General features: G+C 24.6%; 1 protein-coding gene across 5 annotated transcripts; it reads right to left on the bottom strand.

Moving 5' to 3' along the window:
• Window positions 1-410: 410 nt before the first annotated feature.
• On the bottom strand, window positions 411-25,514 carry LOC122509359. 5 transcript variants are annotated; one of them, XM_043623358.1, is made up of 3 exons: window positions 25,275-25,514; window positions 4,238-5,292; window positions 411-3,163 (listed from the first exon to the last, which is right to left on the bottom strand). In XM_043623358.1, exons 1-3 carry the CDS (start codon window positions 25,508-25,510, stop codon window positions 1,926-1,928), a joined length of 2,529 nt encoding a protein of 842 aa, XP_043479293.1. In that variant the 5' UTR covers window positions 25,511-25,514; the 3' UTR covers window positions 411-1,925. The 5 variants fall into 5 exon arrangements, with proteins under 5 accessions (XP_043479293.1, XP_043479294.1, XP_043479295.1 ...); XM_043623359.1 differs by lacking the exon at window positions 25,275-25,514 and adding an exon at window positions 12,016-12,653 and having other exon boundaries at window positions 4,238-5,295; XM_043623360.1 differs by lacking the exon at window positions 25,275-25,514 and adding an exon at window positions 12,016-12,653.
• Window positions 25,515-25,592: the final 78 nt, after the last annotated feature.

Genomic DNA, 25,592 nt, shown 5'->3' with positions numbered 1-25,592 from the left:
ATTTTTATCAAGAATTTTATTAAAATTTCTTAAAAATAATTGAATTTTTTTTAAAGAAAGTTTATTAACATTTTTTTAAATAATTGAATTCTTTCGAGAAATTTTATTAAAATTTATTATATTGAAAGTAATTGAATTTCTGCAAAGACTTTTAGTATTTATGAAAATAATAGAATTTTTGTTAAGTATTTTATTACAATTTTTTTTAAAAAATTGAATTCTTGCTAAGAATATTATTAAAATTTTTGAAAATAATTAAATTTTTCAAAGAATCATATTAAATTTTATGAAAATAATAAATAATAGTAATTAGAATATTAATAATAATTATTAATTAAAGTATTAGTTAATTAGTTAAAAAATGAACTTTTAAAAATTTTTAATCAGAAATTATTCAAAACTTGAAGTTGATATATTTGAAAATAAATAAAACATAAAATTTAAAATATTAGTTGGGAGAAATAATAAAAACATAAATTATTGTACTTTTTCAACTGCAGTTCATTAAAAATAACATTCTCATAAATTATGTTTAAAAATCACAGTATTATTTACAAATTGTATAATATTGACAATATTAAGCGTTCCTTTCATTTACAAGCAAATAATTTTTAAAGTTTTCGTCCTGCGATTGTCTATTTTTTATTCGTAAGTAAAATAAGAATACGCGTTTCTATTATTTTTTTACACTAAAATTACTCAGTAATTTTTATTTTCTTATAGTCTATATATATATGGTACATCTGAAGCAATAAATATTAATTCAATTTTTAATATTAAAAATTTACATTATATATTTAAATAATTGATTTGTATAGACTGTTTATTGTCTGTGCGTTTGTTTACTTTCGTCATTAGGAAAAGAATTTTTAATTACTGAAAATTTTCTTTTTTTATTATACATTTGGCACTTGATTAGATTATTATTTGTTTAGAATTTATTTTTAAGGAAAGGCACTCTTAGTTATAAATTTTAGAAAAAATAGTATTCTTTTCCTAGCCACCGGGCAGTTTTAAGAAATAGCAGTATTTACTTTTTTTACGTCTAAGTCTTTCGGAAACTGTTATTGTTTTATTTTTCTAATTTTGAATTGTTAAATTTCACTGTTTATTAATTTTGAAAAAGTTTTTAAAAAACTGGGAAACTTAAAATAATATATTTTCTCCTTTGCTGTTTTGTTGAAATTATTAATGTAATTCTAGTGAATGAAAATCTTTATACTGCTCTGAACTATTCTTATCATAAACTCTAATACTGTAATCATACATTGATATTTAATGCAATATCAATTATTGTATTATTATTAATCTAGATAACAAGGTACTTTTGAGAAAATCCTTACCACTGTCGATGAAAAATATTTGCTTCAGTTTTTTTTAATTCTAGATTTAAAAGACCGACCAGCGGTTAATTGAGTAATTGTAGTTTGAAAGAGAATTCATAATCTAAAAATTTAAAGAATTTATGAAAAATCTTTAATAACTTCGATTCAAGTCTTTATGTTACAAGTGAAATCATTTGAATCTACATTATTTGAGAGAATTGTACTGAGAAATTTGAAAGAAAAATAGAAGTCGAAAAAAGTTTTCTCTTTCATTCTACCGAAAATTTTTAATAACTACAATTCCTATTTTTCTAAATTTACACATATGACTAATTTCTTTTTATTTTTCCGTAATAAACATTCTCTGACCGTTCGTTACTGTTTTAAAAAAAACAATCTAGAGTTGCTATTAGAATTATTATAACAAATCACAGAGTTCTCTATCTAACATCTGGTAGATAGTGATATTTGATTATATCTATAGAGTGACATAATTGGCACTTGATGTTGTGTTTATAAAAATTGTCGTATCTCGTTTTTGCTAGTAAGTCAAGCACACCATTGACTGTACAAAATTACTTATCTACTATTGTAGGAAGATCAGACACTGGTAAAGGGGACTGGCTTTCTTGTAGGAGGATTTTGTATTCCAGAAAGACCTGTGGAACTAGCAGTTCCAGTCGTAATGTCACTATCGGATGAGCTATTACCACTATTAGGTCTATCTATCTTATTATTAACATCCTGAAGTTGAGCATGCTCGTAACTTCTCCTATTTCTTATAACAACACTGCTGCCCGATAATTTGTCAGATTTATTATTTTCTAGTGGAAATAGACCTTCATTCAAGAAATCAGAATCTCGAGACGATACTTCTTCACGGGATTTTGATTCTAATCTGGAATTAGGTATTAAAGTTTCTTGAAAAGGAGAATTTCTTTCCGAACGATGTACCACAATTTCCTGTAGTCCAGATCGAGCACCTTTTCTTAATAATTTCTCCACTTCGTAATTTCCGTCGTTTATCATATCGTTTGTTCTTCTTTTTTGTCTTGGTTCGGGTGTTTCTTCAGATCCTTTGATTCCTACTATGTTCTTCTTGATGCCGTTCAACATTTCTTTACTGCCTGTGTGTCTTCGAGAGACTATCAAATTTTCCCTACTGCCCACGTAGAGATTTCTATTACTTTCAGACTTATCAAGTGCTAGTAGGAGATATTTTTTCGAACCGTTCAAATTTCTTCGAGAACCATTCAAAGATCTTTTGTCATCTTCCGATAGTAGTAGATTTCGATTACTTAAGTTTCTTTTCGAACCGTTTAGAGATCTTCTTTCTTCATCGAAAAGTAGATATTTGTGATTCTTCTTTGTGGCGTAAACTGGTTTTGGAATAAGTAGAACTTCTTGTGAAGTATCTCTTAAATCCGATTGATTGTGTTCTCTGTGATTAATTTCCTTGTGATTGTGTTCTCGATGATGATCGTGATCATCTTCATAAACTATTTCTCTGCTGTTTCGCAAAATTTCCCGATTTACAGATTCTGGAAGTTGTTGAAGTTCTGTGTCTCCAATTACATGAATGGCATCGGGATCTATTTCGACAATTTTAAAGTGATTCGATTCCTTTGGACCGTGATGAGATGTGTGACTAGTATTGGCACAACTGTCCCTACAAAAACTGCGACCCAATCCACTATCTTCTAGACTTGTTTCGCTTCGTATGCTGTCGGAATGCATCAAATGATGACCAGGAATCGCTGATTGACGATGCATTACGTGATTACAGTGTGAATTAACGTCGTGATAAGGATCCATAATATCTTCATCGACCAAGTAACCTGTAATCGAGTCTAATTCTTAACAATTTTTGTCGATGTTCGGTTGGGAAATTCTTTTACAAAACTAGGGCACCGGATAATTTTTTGAAATTAGATTAGAAACTGATTTCCTTTTCCTAACAAAATTATTTATTTTTGAATTTATTAGTAAACATGCAAATCGGAATAATTATCGTACTTCGTTGTAGCTGATTTTGAATTATTAGTTTAGTTCTTTACCACCATTATGATTTTTGTATCAGAAAAATTGATGACATTTGACAAAGACAATGCTTGACGATACAACACTTTGCCAATTAATAAACATGCAGAGGACAATGACGTTTAAACAGCAGGATAATCGTCGATCGATGGAATGTCAATGTGAAGTTTCGGAAGTCCTTGTGTGGTATCTTGCGTCGCCATCAATAAACTTGAGCCATTACCTTGATTCATTGTACCCAGAATAACAGGTGCGGTTTTTGGTTCACTAGACACTTTCCTTAGGCCAACTCCATCTACGATACCAGCACCAAAGATGATCAAAAAAATGAGACCATAAAAGACAAACACAAAAGGCAAAAAGCGAATAAAGCGAAACTATGAAGCTTAAAATTTAATGAAAGCAGTCTGTTAGCAAGCGGGTTTTGTTTAGTTTAATTTTTGCGTGCTAGAACTATTAGCATCTGGCAATAACCTTGCAATAGAGATTTGCTGCGTTGTGTAATCGCAAATAAAAACCAGGTGCCCAATCTGAAATAATCCGAAGTGTTGTTAGGTAGAAAATCAACTACACTTTGCTTTTCAAGTCTCTAAAAGTAAAGGCAAATCGAAAAGCGTCATCTAACACAATCTTCATCTACAATTCATTTTTTTGACTAAGGAATAATCGGACTATTAAGTCCGATTTGAAAACTAAGTTCGGTTGTGTCTGGACTACATTTAGACAAGTGAATTCTATTACTACTAGTAATTGCTGATACAGATAGTAATTACAGATAGTAATTACAGATAGTAATTACTGATAGTAATTACTACTAGTAACAGAATTGCTATAACTACAACAGCTAAATTGTGATTCAGAAAGAAACTTACCAGTTCCATGACGAAGTTCATCTTGAACTCTATAAAACTCTGAGAGCTCCCTTCCAGAACACAGAGGTGTATCAACCTGAGTTGTATTATTGAATAAAGAGTAGTCGACCTCATAGCCTTGTCTCTCCTTGGAGTAATTAACAAGAGACTCGAATCTATGACCCCAGAGGATTTCCTGCGGTAAATAACTGGACCTGGCTTGCGTTGTTTGACCAGTCGACTCAATAGTCCCTTCTAGAATGACAACCACTTCGAAACGCTCAGACAGCATATCTTCAGCGGACAAATGATAAAATGGCGATTCCGCATCAATCTTGTGGACAATTGTCATTGGCCATATGAAGAAGATGTTTTCATTTTCCCCATCGGTGCCAACATTCAATTCCTGTTGATGTTGAGGTAGAATCTCACCCTCCTTGGTGGTTCTCGATTTGATCACCTGAGCCCTAATCGTAGCTCCAATAATATGCGATTTCCTCATATCACCGACACGAAACATAAGACACAGGAGACCATCTCGTTGACAAATGACGGCATTCCTTGAGAAGAGGAGAGTTTGTGTTCTTTGCTTTGGTCTGCTCATTTTTGCAAAGACAATACCGACCATGAAGGCCTGTATCATAACTCCCGATATACTCTGTATGCACATTACGAAAATTGCTTCGGGACATTCTTCTGTTGTTGATCTGCCGCCGTAGCCAATTGTGTGTTGTGTTTCGATTGAGAAGAGGAAGCAACTGGTGAAACTGAAAATATTCGTCACACAAGGGGTCCAATTGTTTTGTGATTGAAAATCGGGCAAGTGTCGTGGATCGAAATCCCCGTGCGTGAAGGCTATTAGCCACCAGATTAGTGCGAAACCTAACCATGATAGGAGGAAACTTAGCGTGAAGCACAATAGAGTCCAACGCCACTGGGTGTCGACGAGTGTTGTGAATATGTCCTGTAGAAATCTTAGTGATCGTCTGGAAATTCGTGATTGAAGAACGTTACACTCGCCGCTTTTTAGAACTGCTCTTCTACGAAGCTTGCGCACCGGTCCTGGCCTGTATCGGCTTCTGGAAAAAAAAATTCATGAGGTATTATTGTGTTTGTTTGTTATTTTTGGTGAATTTTAAGTGTATGGATGCAAAAACTGTATGGTGAGAATTGGATATTCGGAAGTAGATATAATTTTATCTTAAGTTTAATATCTAGATAAAAAGAATTCTGAAGAAAGGAACCTTTGAAGCTAACGAATTATAGGTTTTAAAAAACAAATTATAGGTTTTCTGATTTATCTTGATTTGATTCTTTTTAATTATAAAATGAAAACAGTTTTTATTGAATACTTTAGTTGTAGTAATTATATACTTTGACCATCTTTTTTATTTTAAGTCTAGAAATTACAAACATAACCTAAAACTTTTCGCGTTTAAGGTACGTTTTATCAGAGTATATTATCAGGTTTTTTTATCTAGCACAACAATTTTCTAAAAGATTTGGTAAATTTAATATTTGTTTAGTAAGAAAAAATTTAACAAAACAGTCATAAACGCAATCTGCAGGTTTTGTGGTGTGTCAGACGCTATTTTAGTTAAATTTCATGTCCTTAAAATTAGCGTCGACGCTCAGCATTGAAATCTTTTTTTGGGTTTACAGTGTGTTAAAAATAATATTTGAATAATTTTTTTTAAAGATAATTAAATTTTTGAAATATACAATTAAAAACTTTTCAAATAAGATTGAAATTTTATAACGATTTTTTGAAAGTACTTGATTTTTTAAAAAGGTTCATTAAAATTTTTGCAAATCAAATTTTGAAGAATTTTAAATGCAAATTTTGAAAATAATTGAATTATCAAAAATTTTATAATGAAAATCTTTAAATGAAAATTAGGAAATATGAGAAATTATGAAAATTAGCTTCAAAAAGTTCCATTAAAATATTTTTTATAAAAAAGTAATTTTTGAATTTTATATCATTATCATTTTTTTAAAATTCAATTATTTTCAATGTTTTTAATTACTCATTACAGAAAATTCAAATCTGTAAAAAAATACTTTAAAATTTTTTTAAAAATCTTATTTTTTACAATTATTGTAAAAATTTTGAAAAACAATCATTTTTAAAATGTTTAATTAAAAAACTGGTTAAAAAATTGATTAGTTTAAAATTTTTTTTTTTAAATTAGTTTAATAATTTCAATTATTTTTGAAAACGTAGATTAGAATATTTGTAAAAAACTAATTCTTTTAATTTTTTTATTATGTTTTAAAATTCAATTATTTAGAAAAGAAGTGAATTAAAATTTCTAAAAAATCTACTTTTTTAGATTTTATTATTAACATTTTTGAATAATCATGTATTTTTGTATTTGCAAGTAAAATTCTTTAAAAAGCTTGATTAATTTTTAATAGGTATTATCCAAAAATTATTTTATAAATTTTAATTAATTTAAAAAAATGTTCAGTAAATTTCAATTATTTTCAAATTTTTTTAGTAAATTTTAAATCATTTTCAATATTTTTTATTAAATTTCAATTACTTGAAAAATTTTCAATTATTTATAATTGAAAAAAGAAAAACAATTATTATAATTGAATTATTCAATTATTTATAATTAAAAAAAAGAAAAAAATTATTATAATTGGATTATTCAATTATTTATAACTGAAAAATCTACCATCTATCCATGATTATTTAAAAGTATTTTAAAAAATTAATTTTATTAATTCCTTGGCTGTCAACGAGATTTCCACTGTTTGGGCCAAAAGTGTGTTGAAAAAAATTTTAATGGATTTTTATGAAACTTGGTACCTTAAGGTTTTTGGGGTCGCTGATTACGAATCTGACATCAGTTTTTAGAAATTCAAAATGGCGGATCCAAGATGGCGGAATTTTTTCAAAATTCGTCGAATTTGCTTGAAACTTGTTACTCGGGGGTTTTAAGGGTCGCTGATTACGAGTCTAACATTAGTTTGCCAAAATTCAAAATGGCGGTTCCAATATGGCGGACAACGAAATAAAAAATTGATCAGGTTGGCTTGAAACTGAATACTTGGGGATTTTCAGGGTCGCTGATTAAGAATCTGAAATCAGTTTTTCAAAATTCAAAATATCTGGTTTAATATGGCGGAAAATTTTTTTAAATTTATTGAATTTGTTTGAAACTGGTTAATATGACATCAGTATGATAATTTTTGGTGAAATCGAATTTCGATAAATACCCTAGAAAAATAATGACAGATTCGTAATCAGCGACCCCAAAAACCCCCGAGTACTACGTTTCAAGTCAATCTGATCAATTTTTTATTTTGTTGTCCGCCATATTGGATCCGCCATTTTGAATTTTGGAAAACTAATGTTAGATTCGTAATCAGCGACCCTTAAAACCCCCGAGTAACAAGTTTCAAGCAAATTCGACGAATTTTGAAAACATTTCCGCCATCTTGGATCCGCCATTTTGAATTTCTAAAAACTGATGTCAGATTCGTAATCAGCGACCCCAAAAACCCCCAAGTACTACGTTTCAAGTCAATCTGATCAATTTTTCATTTTGTTGTCCGCCATATTGGATCCGCCATTTTGAATTTTGGAAAACGAATGTCATATTCGTAATCAGCGACCTCGAAAATCCCCGAGTAACCGGTTTCAGGAACATTTAAGAAGTTTTTAATCACTTTTTTTAAGTTGCGCATATATGCGTCATGAAACACTTTTGGCCAGTTTTGTTTTGCGCATATATGCGTCAGCGACAGTCAACGGGTTAATTTATTTATTATAATTTTTTAAAAAACAATTATTTTAAATATTTTAATTAAATATTTTCAATAATTTAGCTTAATAAATTCAATAAAAAAAACCATGAAGAGTTGCAATTGTTTAAAATTTATTTTATTTATAATAATTATTATTTTAATTGCATATTTTGAAACTAATTGAATTCTAAAAAATATTAATGAAAAATCTTTGAATAAAAATGTTGAAAATGAAAATCAATGAATATTAGTTTTATTAAGTTATATTAAATTAAAATATTTTTTAAAAAAGTGATTTTAATAAAAAATTTTCGAATGAAAATTTGAAGATGGATAAATGAAAATTAATTTCAATAAGTTATATTAAGTTAATATATTTTTTAAAAAGTAATTCTTATAATTAATTAATTACTTAACCCTTCCAAAATAATTCTGGAAGGGTTACAGTTGTAATTTTTAAAAACAATTTAATATCAGATGGTTTAAGATTGAAAATTTAAAAATTTGAATTCCTCTGGAAAAATAAATAACAGGTATTTAAATATTTACTTAACAAAGTCATTGAAGTTGAGGATAATTGAATTTAGAACTCAGTAAAAGGTCAGGGAAGCACAAGATGAAATTTTTGTCATTTTGTAACTTTACGAGTTTAGTTTCGTGTGTTTTTAAACATTATTTAACCAATTTGAAGATAAAATTGGTCGTCTCGAAATTAAGTGCAAAAGTTACAAAAATAATTTTTTCAAATTGTTTAATTTCGTTAATGATATAATGATTATAATCCCAGTATAATTACTACTTTTTTTTGTCTCATTATATTTGAGAATGATAAGAGTATCACATAAAGGTCTTGGCCTTGCTTAAATACAAAGGCCACAAATGATTAATTAAAATTGACACTGTCATATGTATTATATGTGAAGATTATGTTACGAAAAGCACTAAAGTTATTTCAATCTGGAAAAATATTTCTTTTGTCTAACATCATAAACGCTTTAAGATCAATGTCTATTAATAATTTTAATAGATGACGAATTTTAGAAAACATATCATTACGATATATTCTTTTGTCCTCAAGTTTTTAATATTATTTCTGTTTTTTTTTATTATTGACAAACTGAGAGGAAGAGAAATTAATTAGAGAATATTTATAGTCTTATTAATTATTAATAATAAGGAAATTAATAGATTTTTTTTCAGTATACCAATTATGATTGTGTCAAAATTTTCAGTGGGTGGTTTATCAAATCAATTCTCTTAATGTTAATTTATTCAAAACTCCCAAAAATTTCTTTCTGTTAATTGTCAGTCCATTAAAAATGTTTCGCGTTTCGTTTAAAATTAATTTGAATTTTTTTTATGATTGAGATTTTATCTCTAGTTTTTTTTGTGATTCTCTGAACTTGTTATGATAAGATATTTGTAAAGTCGTATTATACATATGTAAGTGGAATTACAAATTTTTATGAAGCAATTTAACGAATTAGATGGTTTGTAATTTGAAAAGTAACAACAGAAAAATTTAAATAATATTAAAATGATTTCTTTTTTTGAAAATTAAATATTAAATTTAAATTGAATATTTTAACGTGTAATAAAATACAGAAGAATAGTTTGTTAAAATCGAAAAGTGTTTAGAATTATGTTAGTTAATAGAACAAGAGTGATTATTTTGATAGTCGTTTTTTTGGGAAAAAATAATTAATGACAAGTTAATAAATTGTGTTCATTTAAAAAATCAATTGCCACTCACGATGGTCTCCTTCTCATCATACATTGTTCTTGAATCTTGCACTAACTTTTTTGCCATTCCAATCTTTAGAAAAAATTTTATGTACATTCAAATTAATTTATTCCTTGTAAATATTTAACATATAATTATATTTTTTTTTTCTAGCAATAAAATTAAATTTTATCCATTTTTCTTTTATTGATATCATCATGCTTTATGAAATAATTTTATATTCTCTTTTATACATTATAAGGTTCTGTTTTGAATTTTGTTTGGAAAATGAAAACAGGAAATATTTTATAAAAATGTGTTGTAAATCAAGATTTTTGGTTTCTTCTTTTTTTTTTGTTATTATAGTAATTTTTTTTTTGGAAAAAAGTGTATCGCGGAACTAATCTCAAAAGCGTATGACAAGCACAGTGATCAATCTCAGACTCTTTCCTCTAGTAAGGACGTCGCCGTTTTCACTCAACGGTGATAAATTATAAGCGTTATCATCCAATGTATTTGTTACCGAGCGTAAATCATAAAGGGTAACGTGTCACTCATGTCAAATATAGCACCGCTTGGCGCGAAAATTAACTTAATTTCCTGCATTTGTTTAAACTAATCGTGTATTTTTTTTTTTTTTTTTTTGAAAATGATTTGGAAAATATTTACTTGTTTCGAAAATGCGAAATACAAATAAATGTTTCTATTTCTAGTCAAGTTCTTTTTTCGTTTCTAAGTTATTTGTATTTTTTTTGTGTTGGAAGAAATTTTTTTTTGTTAGAATCTTGGAATTTTGAATTAAAATTTTAGAAAGAGTTGGGGACTTCCTTTTGGAATACGATAGTTTTTTCTCTCATCTATTTTTTATTAATTGGGACATGGACGATGCATGTAAAAATAGCCTTGTGCAATGATTATTATTTATCATCACTGCAAATTATCATGATCTTGGCACTATAGTCTTATCAGAATCGTCACTCAAAATGATAACGTGATGGGCAAACATAAAGACATCAAAAGTTTTAGAAAATTAAAAATTTGTTATTAAATTAAAATTTACTAGCAATTTTGCAAATAAGCTATTTTGGTTTTGACAAAATTGCGACAAAATGCAGTTTCGTTCTAATTCATAAAATTTACCGTGCAGTATTCTTTATTTGCATGGGGAAAATTTACAATCTGTTGATAAATTAATTTGGGTTTGATATTGACAAGATATGCTCAAAAATTTGAATTTTTGAAATATTTAGACAATGGAAAAATAATTTGTTTGGTTTAGATAAAAAATTATTCTTCTATTGGGAAATAAATATTTATTTGCATCGAATAATTTTTACTTAAGTCAATTAAATTGTATTTGCTTTAAATACTGAAATTTTTGGCACAAATACAATTTTTTTATTTCAATAAAAATTATATGATTCAACTAAATATTTATTTGATATCGATATGAATTTTTTGATTCCATAAAAAATTTTATATTCAACTAAATATTTTTTGTATTTGCAGAAGAATTGTTTGACTCAAGGAAATATTTTTTTTATTTCTATAAAAATTATTCGATTCAAGTAAATGTTTATTTGATTTCGATAAAAATTATTTGATTCAAGTAAATGTTTATTTGATTTCAAGAAAAATTATTTGATTAATATTTAGTTTACTTAAATAAAAAAAATGTTTGACTCAAGAAAATATTTATTTGATTTCAAAGAAAATTATTCTATTCAAGTAAATATTTATTTGATTTCAAGAAAAATTATTTGATTCAATTAAATATTTATTTGATTTCAATAAAAAATGTTTGATTCAAGAAAATATTTATCTGATTTCAAAGAAAATTATTCTATTCAAGTAAATATTTATCTGATTTCAAAGAAAATTATTCTATTCAAGTAAATATTTATTTGATTTCAATACAAATTGTTTGATTCAAGAAAATATTTATTTGATTTCAAGAAAAATTATTTGATTCAAGGAAATATTTATTTGATGTCAAGAAAAATTATTTGATTCAATTAAATATTTATTTGATGTCAATAAAAATTATTTCAATTATGAAAATATTTGTTTTATTTCAATATCAATTTTTTGATTCAAGAAAATATTTATTTGGTTTCAATACAAATTATTTGATTCAAGTAAATATTTTTTTTGATTTCAATTGGATTTGTTTGATTCAAGTAAATGTTTATTTGATTTTAATAGAAATTATTTGATTCAAGGAAATATTTATTTGTTAATTGACAAGCCACCAGTTATTTGAATCAAATAAATTGTTTTTCAATGGATTTGGAAAATAAATGATTTTTGTCACCTGCTTCGAAAAGATTGATTTGGACTTTTTTGAGCTTGAACAATAATCGGCGGATGACTCCATGCGGGCAATAATTTTTGTTCCTCTATAGAATCCGGCGAGCACAAGTTTAAATTTTTTGTGATATCTCCGTTCATTGTTATTTAAATACTTTTTTTCTTGAATTATAAATTTTCAAATAATTTTCCAAACAAGTTTTGTAAGAAATTTCCCAATAATTTTCTAAGTCAATTTTCAAATTTTTCAAGTAAATTTCCAAAATAAATTTCCAAATAAATTTTTTTATTTTCCAAGTAAATTTTTTAAATTTTCAAATAGATTTTCACCAAAACTTCCTCTATACATTCTAAGATCACTTCTACATTTCCAGTTTTTTTTTATTGTTGTAATTCCAGTTTTTTTTTGTATTTTAAGATTCTGAATTAGAATTGGAAATCATTTATGATTGCAATACTACTTTCTATCTTTTCATTTTTCAAATTAAAAGTGCGATAATTAATTTGTATTTAAAATTTGATGCACTATCTTATCTCTAATTGTTTGTAATCAATCTTTTCTAATCTTCTACTACGATCATTATCAATGCAACTTTTGCAAATATTCCTTTTTTAAAATTTTTCTATTTATTTTTTCCAGATGCAACCTTCAAGAAGTTCATTCCATTTACGAAGGAAATTTTAAAGTTTCCCCAAAGATTTTTGGACATCCACAATATTTTCCATACTAATGACTACATTTGAAGGAGCCAAGGAAGTTCACCAACTGGTGAGTTTATTGCTTTTCTTTTTACATTCTCATTTCGAAAAAAAATGAGAATTTCTTTCCTTTCCTTTTTAATTCATAAATCCAAAGAAAATTTTGTTGAATTTCGATAAATTGATATTTAATCACACAAGTGATTTGAAAAGTATTGAACACAAATGAAATTCACTGTTTGATACGAGATGAGATGTAGAGTATCACTAGTCGCTAATCGTTTGTAGAACCTCTTATATGTGAGTGGGATCTCTGACCAGCAGCCTTCATTTATCAGTCACTAATAGTTTGGTTTGCTCTTGCTATTTGTGAAAAAAAAATAGAATTTACGACGTCATTACAACTTGGAGACAATTCTGATGAATTTACAGAAAGACACCTTTAACAGACACACAAAAAACTCTTGACGATGACAAATGTGTTGCCTCAGTTGCCATTGCAATTGTCTACAATGCAATGATGCCACTTTTAAAAATTGATATTGCCATTAATGAGATAAAGAAATTCTTGATAAGAGCGTTTTTTTTCAAGGGAAACGTAACTTTAATTTTCCATTTCTCTGAAGAGTATTTTTAATAATTCGTCAAAATTTCGAGATACGATGTGTAGTTAAAGGTGGTTAAAAATGGTTTAAAAAAGGTTTAAAAAAGTTTTAAAATGATTAAAAGTAGTCAAAAATTACGACAGTTAAAAATGGTTTAAAATATGTAGTTAAAAGTAGTTGAAAATTGAAAATTACGATAGTTAAAAATAGTTAAAAGTAGTTAAAAATAGTTTTAAATACTTAAAAGTAGTGGAAAATTACGAAAGTTAGAAACAGTTAAAAGTAATTGAAAATTACGATAGTTGACAATAGTTGAAAGTTGGTAAAATTATACGAAAGACATTTCCATTTTTTTGGGTAGAGAATTTATTTGCACAATTTTTAAGAAAAACTCATGAATCGGGATATATTCTTATTGTTGTTTATAGAGTTGAAGAAAACTTGTTTTTGTTTTGAAATTATAAAAGTCAACAACGATTCTTTCGAATCATTTTATTGCTTCTCTGTCATGGAGATTTTTCTTTTACGACGTTACAATTAAATCCAATTAATTAACATTTCTTATTCGCTAATTTGCACAATGTCTAAGCACATAAATTTTGCATTTTTTGTCTCACTTTTGAAGGCAGAATTTCCCCCCTTGATTTAATTGCGTTCTTGTTGTTTTTGGAACAATTAGTTGTTCTAGCTGTTTTACTTGTTTTTGGAACAATTGTTTGAAAAAAAAGTATTTGGAGATTTTTATGAATCACTGTAGTTGAGAGGTACACCTAAATTGTGTGAATATTTATACGTATTTATATGAACAGGTGTAAAGATTGTTATCGATATTGGGACGAAGGGAAAAAAAAATCACGTTTTAGCCGATGATTAAATAAAGTCTCGAGTGATGATTAACATTTTTGGGGATTACGATCCGTGCCGATATATGGTTTAAATTTAAAACAATGTACTCATATTTAAGTCACATCTCGACATATGCCACTCTTTTGACTGACTAACGAAGAGATATTTTCTTATCTGATACCTACTTTATTCGTTAACTCGCGTTATCAGAATCATTCTTACCAACTTCTTTGAAAAAGCACAACTTACATCATTCCGAGCATCATCCTTAAGGTGCTAAATCACTTTTTTAAGATCTGTAATTATTTTGTCAGCTTGGAAAAATCGTCTAATTTAAGGCGATTTTTTTAATTGTTGAGTATTTTACATTTTTTTTTTTGCCAATTTTTTCAAATTGTGTTTTTAATTTCGTACGTTTCATAGCAAATTTTAGTATTTCGATAGTATAAAAATTATTTAAATTTTCTTCATACGTAATTCAATATTAAAAATTATTTCCACAGTAAATTTTACCATCACTTCTGAAGTAAATTTTTTTTTGTTTTTACAAAGAAATTTTCTTCGGAAACAGTAAAAAGTTTGGAGGAGTTAAATTTTGGTTCAAATTAAATTTAGATTGAAATTAAATTTAGTTGTACATTAAATTTAAATTTAAGTTCCATAATTAAATAACAGTAGAAGTTAAAACTTGGAATAGTAGAAAAAAATAGCAAACAATTTGAGAATAGTGTGAAAAGAAAATAGTTTAGAAGGAATTGAATCTTTAAAGTTGGAGGTATAAATTGACGTCAGAATCATTATAATATTCAGATTTATATTGTTAATTAGATTGTACAGATAAAAGATCATCAAGTTAACCTTCTCATTTTGAGGTACGTAACGAGAGCTTCAGCTCAGCACTTGTTAAGCGGAAGCACTCGATTAACGAAGCATTGATATATCCAGTTTGAGTATAGTCACATTTTTTGCATATTAAACAATATAAATTTTTTTATTTCCATGAATTATGACAATGAAACAAAATATTTCTTCGAGAGACAGAGAGAAAGAGAAATTCTTTCATAATTATCGTTTTTATTATTTAATAAAAATAATTAATATTTCCTCGAGTATTTCTTTTAATTGTGGCACTAAAAGAAAATATTTCTTCGAGGAAAAAGGAAAACTTTATTTATTGTTTAACTTTCCTAATATTTCTTATGATTTTTGTTTTAATTAATAAAAGTAAGTAATATAATTAATATTTCTTTCAATTATTTATTTATTGGTATGCAAAAAAATTATGATACTAAAATAAAATATTTCTTGGAGGAAAATGGGAAAATTATTTTCATGGTTTAATTTTCTTAATCATCTTTATGATAATTTTTGTTTTACCTAATTAATAAAAGTAATTAATATTTAATGTTTCCTGGAATTATGACACTAAAACTAAACACTTTTTTTTGAGGAAAAAGGAGAATTTTTTTATTGTTTAATTTTCTTGGTAATTTTTAATATTTATTTATGAAGAATGTTAATGTAAGATAATGATTATAATCATGATTAACAATAAATAAATCTAAGTGTGAGAAAATTTTTGACGTCAATTTATACTCCTCAAACTATAGGAAAATTCAATTTTTATTACGTATATTCTTATTAATTATTATTAGTTATTAAGATTATTATTAAACATTTATTACTTATTGTTTGACTATTAAATTACAATTAAAATTTATTCATTTAGTATAAAGATCAATATTATTATAATAATTTTATTTCTTATAACAATAAATACCATAATAATATAATAATAATGAATGGAATAATTTTTATCGAAATAAAAAAATTCTTATTGAAATCAAATAAATGTTTATTTAAATCAAACAAAATGGTATTGAAATAAAATATTAAACATTTTTTACTTTTGAAAGAATAATTCAATTTTAATTAAAATAGTTTAAAAAATTTAAACAATAAAATATATACAATTGGTATTGAAATGAAACAAATATTTCCTTGAATTGAACAATTTGTTTTTAAATCAAATAAATATTTAATTGAATCAAATAATTTTTCTTGAAATCAAGTAAATATTTACTTGAATCAAATAATTTTCTTTGAAATCAAATAAATATTTTCTTGAGTCAAACATTTTTTATTAAAATAAACTGAATATTTACTTGAATCAAAAAATTTTTCTTGAAATCAAATAAATATTTACTTGAATCGAATAATTTTTATTAGAAATCAAATAAATATTTCCTTGAATCAAACAGTTTTTGTTGAATCCAAATAAATATTTACTTGAATCAAATAAATTGCATTTGTATCAAATTACCAATAATTTCAGTATTTGATTCAATTACAATTTAATTGATTTAAAATTTTAAATAAAAATTTTTTGATTCAATTATATATTTATTTGATAACAGACGCGAGTAATCGGTTATTTGAATCAAATAATTTTTTTTCAGTTTAAGATTGTTTGTTTTTTATTTATACTTTGTTTATTTCTTGGTTCATTTACTTTTTCTATTTATAAATTTCTAAATTTGTTTTTGCTGTTTTTTAATAATTTGACATTCCATTTAGACTGATTTTAGTGTCTTGAATAATTTTATTTATAATTTCTTCCGATTGTTTAGACTTCAATGAAAGAGAAACATTTGTCAACTATATAGAGTTATTTTTAAAAGATTACAAATATATTTGTTATTCATTTGAAAAAAATGTAAAAAAAAAAAAAATTAAAATTAAAAGCATTTTCACAAAATTGACATAAATTAAGATTTTTTAAAAAACATTTTTGAAAATTTAAACAATAAATAATAGGTGATCCTCGTTATTTCTATGTTAAGGGAATTCTACCTGTTTTAATGAACGAACCCACTGTCTCGTCTTCTACTGTATTTCGATTGTTGTCGTCTATTTTTTCGTCGCATTGTTGATAGAAAGCACTTGTTTTTAACGCAATAATAATTAATCCACAAATATAACATTAGCGCGTCTTTATATTTATTATGAAAATCAGTTTATTTCGCCAGATGGATAGAAAACGTACTGCCGAGAAATTTGAACGTTAGCTTGTAGTTTGTCAGCAGTTTGGTTTAGTATGAGGTCACTTTAAAACGAATTGTCGACTTCGATAAACGCTCGTAATAAGACTAACGAGTTACTCCTCGCAAGTAACAATGATCTGCACGGGATGTAACTTCTTTTTTGTCGCTTATATGCGACGTGATTATATCTCATAGATTCGGTGAACAAGTTTTTGTATCACAATTTGTATTCATCTCTTATGTCCTCATAGTGGGTAGAGGCAACCATTTACATTTTTACAATTATTATTATTCTTTCTGGAATAAAATTTATTTAAACTATTTTGTTTGTTTTTAATAATTTTGTTCTTAATTTTTTTGTATATATGACAAAAATTATTTTTTTTCCTTGACATATTAAAAATGTTCGATGCACTTTGGATTTTATTTATTAAATTTTGTTGAATAGAAGTTTACTCTCTAAATTTGAATTAGTAGAAATGATTATTAATTTGAATTAGTGACTGCGACTTTTTGCTTTTGAATTAGTAAATTTTACTAATTATTAGTAAACTTGACTAATGAATTAGTAGAAATTACTATTTATTATAGTAAATTTTACTAATAAAATTGAAATCAGTATTTATTAGTAAAATTTACTAATAAAATTGAAATTACTATTTATTAGTAAAATTTATTAAATTAAAAGCAAAAAGTCAGGCACTACTCCAAATTAATAAACATTTCTACTAATTCAAATTTAGACTAATTACAATTAGTAAAAATTTCTATGAATTCTTAGTAACTTACTAACTAAAACTTTAGTAAAAATTGAAAAATGATTAAATGGAAAAGTAAAATTTTATTAAGAATTAGTTGGAATTTTTACTAATTCGAATTAGTTCTTATTAAATCAAAATTATTGTAAAAATGCAAATTTCTACAATTACTACCTACAAAAAATTTTTATTGTCTGGGTCCAAAAATCTTTTTTTGGAAACTTTGAATTTGAATTCTTCTTGCTTTTTTCACATTAAAAACTTTTAAACCAAAATGAATTTAAAAAAATAATCATTTTTTATTCTTATTAAAAAATTTTGTTTTTTTGGTCCAAAAATAATTTTGGAAACTTTGAATTTGAATTCTTCTTCTTTTTCACATTAAAAACTTTTATATCAAAATGAATTTTAAAACAATTAATAATTTTTTATTCTTATTAAAAATTTTTGTTTTTTGGGTCCAAAAATATTTTTTGGAAACTTTGAATTTGAATTCTTCTTGATTTTTTTACATTAAAAACTTTTAAATCAAAATTAATTTTATAAGTATTAATAATTTTGCATTGTTATTTTTATAAAAAAAACCCTCAAATTTGAATTAGTTAAAAGTAACTAATTGTTAATAAAATAGCTAACATTTTGCTTCAGTAATTTAGTAAAAACAAAAATTAATTACAAGTAGAAAATAACTAATTATTGATAAATAATTTTTAGTAATAATTAAATTTCAGATGGTTTTTTAAACTAAAATTTTTGAAAACTTCAATTCCTTTGAAAAAATAATTAAATTTTAAGAAATTTTTATTAATTTCAAAAAAACTTAAATTAAAAAAATTTATATAGGTATTTATTAAAGAAGTATCAAATTAATTAAAATTTTGTTAAATTGAATTGAAATTTATTAAATTTGCTAAATAATTTTATTACACTGAAAAAAATTGCTTTTGCTTCGATTCAAATTACTGATTACTTGTCTCTTATCAAATAAATATTTACTTGAATCAAATAATTTGTATTAAAATCAAATAAATATTTTCTTGAGTCAAGCATTTTTTATTAAAGTAAACTGGAATATTTACTTGAATAAAATAATTTTTGTTAAACTTAATTCATTTTTATTGAAATCAAATAAATATTTACTTGAATTGAATAATTTTCTTTGAAATCAGATAAATATTTCCTTGAATCAAACATTTTTTAATGAAAGAAACTAAATATTCAGTTAAATCAAATAATTTTTCTTGAAATCAATTAAATATTTTCTTGAATCGAATAATTAGTTTATAATCTTTAACGTCCGAGATCCTTTAAAAAATGAAGGCAAATTAAACGAAAACATTGGGACAATGAATAAAATATTTATTTACTCCAACGTTTCGAAATCTAAATGATTTCCTCTTCAGGGAGTCTATCCAAAAAAATATACAAATTTTGAATCGAATAATTTTTATTGAAATCAAATAAATATTTTCTTGAGTCAAACATTTTTTTATTTAAATAAACTAAATATTTACTTGAATCAAATAATTTTTATTGAAATCAAAACAATATTTACTTGAATCGAATAATTTTTATTGAAATTAAATAAATATTTCCTTGAATCAAACAATTTTTATTGAAATCAAATAAATATTTACTTGAGTCAAATAAATTGCATTTGAATAAATAATTTCAGTATTTGATTCAATCACAATTTTCTTTTCTGTGTAGATAGATTTAAAAAAATCAAATTTCCAAAAAATTTGAATATAATAACTGGTAAAGAATTTAATTCTACAAAGAGTAGAAATCTAAAATACATAATTTCAAATAATTTAATTAAAAAAAAGTTACAATCAACATTTTTATTAATTAGTTAATTTTAAAAAGTTTTAAATAAATTTTCTGTTTAAAAACGTCGTTTCGAAAAATTTTATTTTAAAAGCGATGCAAAGTTTAAAAATTTTTTTGTCTCATAATTTGATACCCTCAGAAAAACTGAGAGCTTTCTTCTCTGCCCGTGTCTTGATTTCACAAACGGAAACAAAAATTTTTGTACCTTGAATTTTATTAAATGTATCTCGCATAAATTTCAATCTGTGAAAGTTTCAACATTTAATACAACGAGGAAAATAATTATTTAATATAATGGAGGAATTAAGGTGAAAATAAATTACAATTTATTACGGTAGCAAGTATCAGAATACGTCTTTCAGTTTGAAGGGATTAAATAACGATAATATTCTCCGGGAGCTTTTCATCTTCAGTTCAATGAAATTTGTATTCTCTCAATGAGATCTAAAGTTTGTTAGGGTTTGAAAGTGGTATTAAACGATGAGTTATTAACAGTTTGTGATGTGTGTGTGCCATCTGTTTTTTTCTACAGTAGATTTCATGTTGAATTTATACCAAAAAAAACACAATAAGCGAATATTGTTATCACATCGTTTTTTTCTTTCGTAATACACTTATTTCTGGTTATAGTTAGAATTTTCTATTTGATATTCTGTAGCTCTGTGAATAAACGTAAAAATTACGTCGCCAAAGTTTATAAAGTTTATGATCAACGATTAAAAGAAAATTTTTATTCTTCCACAAAGGAAAATAATATTTTTTTGTTTAATAATGTTTTTTTTGAGAAATTGTGAACAAAATTTTGTAAAAATGCGTTTTTATATAGAAATTTGTAAAAGTATTCTTGTACAGAAGTTTTTTAAAATATTTCTATACAGAAGTTTATAAAAATTAGCTTAGAAGATTTCTTTAAGAAATTATGGATAAAGAAATTTTGTAAAAATATTTTTATATAGAAGTTTATGAAAATTTTACTTAGAATTTCTAAGAAATTTAGTAAAAATATTTTTATATAGAAGTTTATAAAAATTTTACTTAGAATTTCTAAGAAATTTACTTGCATTTCTTTTAGAAAAATAAAGAAATTTTGTTAAAATTATTTTATGTATAAGTTTATGAAAATTTTGCTTAGAATGTTTCTTTTAAAAAATGTGGAAAAAAAAATTTTGTAAAAATGTTCTCACACAGAAATTTGTAAAAATGTTTTTAAACAGAATTTTGTAAAAATGTTTTTATACCGAAGTTTGTGGAAATGTTTTTTATACCGAAGTTTGTGAAAATGTTTTCTAAGAAGTTTATGAAAATTTGACTAGAAAAATAATTTTTCTTCTAAATCGTTGATCATAAATGTTGTAAACTTTACCAAAGTTAAAAATCGTTAATATAACTGAAGAATTCAGAAATGATTTATCACTTGTTTTTAGAGTTTGTGACGTTCTGATTTTTATGTTGATTTACTGATTTTCATGCGGTAAAGAGAAGAAAAATAATACTTAGATTATTTTTTCGAAGGTGACGAAATTTTTTTTTGGTTTATCTCATTTTCACAAGGTTTGCAAATTAATTTTCTCTTCATTTTCCTCTTTGTCTTAATGATTTTATTATGATGCATTATTAATTTGCGACCGCCAGAATTAAATGTTATTCCAAATTTTCGCTTTAATTTTTTTTCCAAAAGTTTTTCTTTTTTTTTCTAGTTTCTTTTTTTAATTTTCGTTTCTTTTTAAATTTTCGGTATTCTTTTTCTAATTTTCCCTCTTTTTCAATTTTAATTTCTTTTTCAATTTTTGTTTCTTTTTCAATCTTTGGAATTTTTTTTCAGTCTTTAGTATTCTTTTTTAAGTTTCACTTCTTTTTTAATTTAAATTTCTTTGTCAATTTTTGTTTCTTGTTCAATTTTTGGTAATCTTTTTTAATTTTTATTTCAATTTTTTTTTATATTTCATTTTTACATTCTCATAAAAAATGAGAAAGGTCCAGGGATTTTTTTTTATTTTTATTATTTGTTCAAGAAAGTAAAAGTTCCTAGGGGTTAATTTAAAAATAACTCTTCAATAGTTTAACAAATTTATTTCTTTGCACTTCCTTCAATTTTGCACTATTTGAACTCGTTTTTTTTCGATATTTCTAAAATATGAAATTTCCTCTTTATGATTATTTAAAGAAGAAAAAAATGGGGAGCCCTGTGACGAAATATTTATTTTCGGATTAGCTTCTCAAGATGTGAGGTTTATCAGTAAATCGATTATTACTTCCGTAAATGTCGCTTCCGACCTTGTTGAAAATAACTACGTATGTTAGTGCAATATTTTGCATATTCTGTTTTCCTCTTATCAGTGACTTGACTATATTCTAAATATAATTCATACTTTATTATAAAAAATAATAATAACATTTAAAAATAAATTCAAACTTTTAAAAAACAATAATTTAATATTAGTAAGTAATATTAAACAAACTTGATTTTAATTATTATATAATTATATATTATTTACAATGTATTAACAACATTCAATAGAAATCTGTTCTTTAGTATTAATTAATTTTAAATTATTGTAATAATTGTAATATATTAATTATATTAAATTAATTTAAAATATTAAATGTTATGTTTATTAAATTAATAATTCTAAATATTGCATTTAATATTACAGGGTTGCCACAGATCAGGGAATTCAGGGAAAAGTCAGAGAAAGTAGAATTGGCCAGGGAAATCAGGGAAAAGTCAGGGAAAAATAAAATTAAATACTTGTGGCAACCCTATATTAATTAATTATATTAAATTAATTATAAATATTATATTAAATTAAATAAAACATTAAATATTTCAAATATTAAACTATTTAATAAATTAACAATATGGAAATTTAAATTTTTCTTTTTAATTAAAAATACAGAATGCTACAGTTAATATTAATAAAAAAAAAAAGAGAGAGAGATTAAGAGAGATTAAATAATACAAAGTATGCAACAGGTGGCATCTTGACAATTGTAAACTGTCTTAAGTATAATAATGAATTACATTGATCATAAATCTTTAAACAAGAAAAGAACACATAATTCAATGATATGTGGTGTAGATAAAGCGCAATTTGTCCTCAGCGTCGATCTGCGTAATTTAACATCCAACAAGATCGATTAAGTGTCAGTCGTAATTGAAGTAATTGTAGTGTCTGTGGGAAATTCATCTCGGATTTTCTTACACACGTGATTCGCGTAATATTATGCGGGGAAAGGCTATTTTTCAATTATTCAAGGTTTCCCGATTTTTGTTTCTTTCATAGATTTATAAGCTTGTCATTGAAATGCTCGATTAAACACTTTGTTATAAATAAACAAATCATTTTAATAAATACAATAAATATATATATGTATTGTAAAATAGTCGTCACTGTCGTAAATCTTATACACATGATGATTAATTCGAATACTAAAACATTTAATTGCTCATTTCCTCAGTTTATAAAAAAGTCAAATTTACATACAGACCATATGTCTACTTTTAATTTGCAAAATTTAAAAATCAGGTTTTATGGATTTTTTTTTTTTGATTTATTGGCTTTTTTTGGAATTGGAATTTTGTATTGTGAAAAACAGGCATTGGATTGTATGATTTTCTTTTACTATTTTCTATTGTTTCCGGTAGAAATTTATTTTTTAATATTAATATATTATTATTTTTTTTCTTTTTTTGAAATTTTGCTCCAATACCGTCTAGATAACATGAAAATTCTCTCTTTTAAACGAAATGAAGCAAATAGAAGTACATGAATTATGATTCTTATCGTGGAAATTTGTTCTGAAATTTGTAAATTAAACTTTCTTGAAAATTTTATTTTTCCCTGATTTCCAGACAAAATTTTCAATTTTTCCCTGACCCTAAAGAAAATCTAAAAATTATTAGATACTCAAAAAAAATGTTCTATTACATTTATTTACAAATTTCTTTAATTGTAAAATTTTTCAAAAACATCTATAACTTCTTTTTTAAATAAATATTTAATCATTATTATTTTTCTGTATGAAAATTTAAACTTAAATTACCACAAAATTTTTCAAAAAAAAAAGTTAATTATTTATAACAATCCTAATAAAATCCTTCGCAAGAATTCAATTATTTTTACAAGTAGTAAAATTTCTCAAAAGAATTCAATTATTTAAAAAAAATGTAATAAAATTCGTTGCAATAATTCAATTATTTTCATAAATAGTAAATCGATTATTCGGTAATTCATTATCAAATCAATTTTTATTCAAAAATTCTAGAAGAATTCAATTATTTAAATGAAAAAATAAATAATTTATTGAATAATTAAATATTTGTTAAAATTGAATTCTCATAACAAATTTTTAAATAATTGAATTCTTTTGACAAATTTTAATAAAATTTTTAAGAATAATTACATTTTCCGAGGAATTTGATTAAAATATTGTATAAAAAATAATTAAAATCCTGCTATGAGTTTCATTATTTATGAAAATAATTAAAATTTTACCAAGAATTTTATTAAAATTTTTTTAAAATAATTGAATTTCGGAAAAGAATTTTATTACTTTTTATAAAGATACTTGAAATTTTTACTAGAATTTTTTTTTATTTTCGAAAATAATTGAATTTTGTTGAAGAATTTTATTAATCGTAAAAATAATTGAATTCTTGAAAAGAACTTTGTTAAATTTTTTTAAATAATTGAATTCTTGCGAGGAATTTCATAAAAACCTTTTTAAATAATTGATATTTTTCAAAAAATTTTGTACTTTAAATAATTGAATTCCTGTGAAAATTTTATTACTTATGAAAATAATTGAATTATTTCAAAGAAATTAAATTTAGTAATAGTTGAATTGCTGTAAAATTTTGCTAAGAATTTTTATTTTATTTTTGAACATAATTGAATTTAGATGAAGAGTTTTATTATTCATAATAAAAATAATTAAATTCTTGAAAAGAACTTTGTTAAATTTTTTTAAATAATTGAATTTTTGCGAGGAATTTTATAAAAATCTTTTTAAATAATTGATATTTTTCGAAAAATTTTGTACTTTAAAAAATTGAATTCCTGTGAAAGTTTTATTACTTATGAAAATAATTTTTTTTTTTTAATTTTTGAACATAATTGAAATTCTGCGAAGAATTTTTATAACCTTTGAAAATAATTGAATTGAATTATTTTTTTCAATAATTACTAATTTTTTTTACTGCAGTTTTAGTTTAAAAAAATAACTACAAAAATTAGTAAAAATTTTCACTAAAGTGAAAGTGTCTCAATTTTCACTAAAGTTTAAATTTGGAAACAAAAAACGAATTTTTTTGTTCTTTAAAATTAAATCCATTTTTTTGTACATTAAAATCGAGGAGGAGAAATAAACCGCCTAGAATAATAAAAAAAAGTCCTTTCGACTGAAAATAAAAATGAAAGAGTGTGTTGGATAGATGAAGTGTATTTTGAATAAATTAATTAATTAATCAACACTCACCTCGTAGAATCAGTTCGACCAACACCTCCAATACTACTACTTTGAGTGCTAACCCTGACGAGAGTGACGTTTTTTGGAAAGTTTGGTAATCCCGTGACAGTATTAGTGATCCTTTGTCCCAATAAAGGTGATTCTGCCCTTGGTGGATATTGTGAATGGTTTTCGATTTCAACTTCCCTTTCCTCTTCCTCTTCAATTGTCCCCGGTAGACGAAAGAGCTTTTGTGGCTCCTCCATTCCACGCGCACTCTCTTATCACCAAATCACCTTTTGATTGGATTTTTTTCTTAATTGCATTTTGACCTTTAATTCAAGATTA

This window comes from Leptopilina heterotoma, unplaced genomic scaffold (genome assembly GCF_015476425.1).
Source record: "Leptopilina heterotoma isolate Lh14 unplaced genomic scaffold, ASM1547642v1 Lhet_60, whole genome shotgun sequence".
Classification (NCBI taxonomy): Eukaryota; Metazoa; Arthropoda; class Insecta; order Hymenoptera; family Figitidae; genus Leptopilina; species Leptopilina heterotoma.
The sequence above is the reverse complement of the archived record's forward strand: the minus strand, read 5'-3'. Positions and strand labels throughout refer to the sequence as shown.

Coding starts and splice junctions, on each gene's coding strand:
- LOC122509359 (XM_043623357.1), bottom strand. CDS start 25,510: ATGGAGGAGCCACAAAAGCTCTTTCGTCTACCGGGGACAATTGAAGAG. Junction 5,296..25,274: donor GGTCGAACTGATTCTACGAG/GTGAGTGTTGAT, acceptor TTTTTTTTCCAG/AAGCCGATACAGGCCAGGAC. Junction 3,164..4,237: donor TGAACTTCGTCATGGAACTG/GTAAGTTTCTTT, acceptor ACTCGATTACAG/GTTACTTGGTCGATGAAGAT.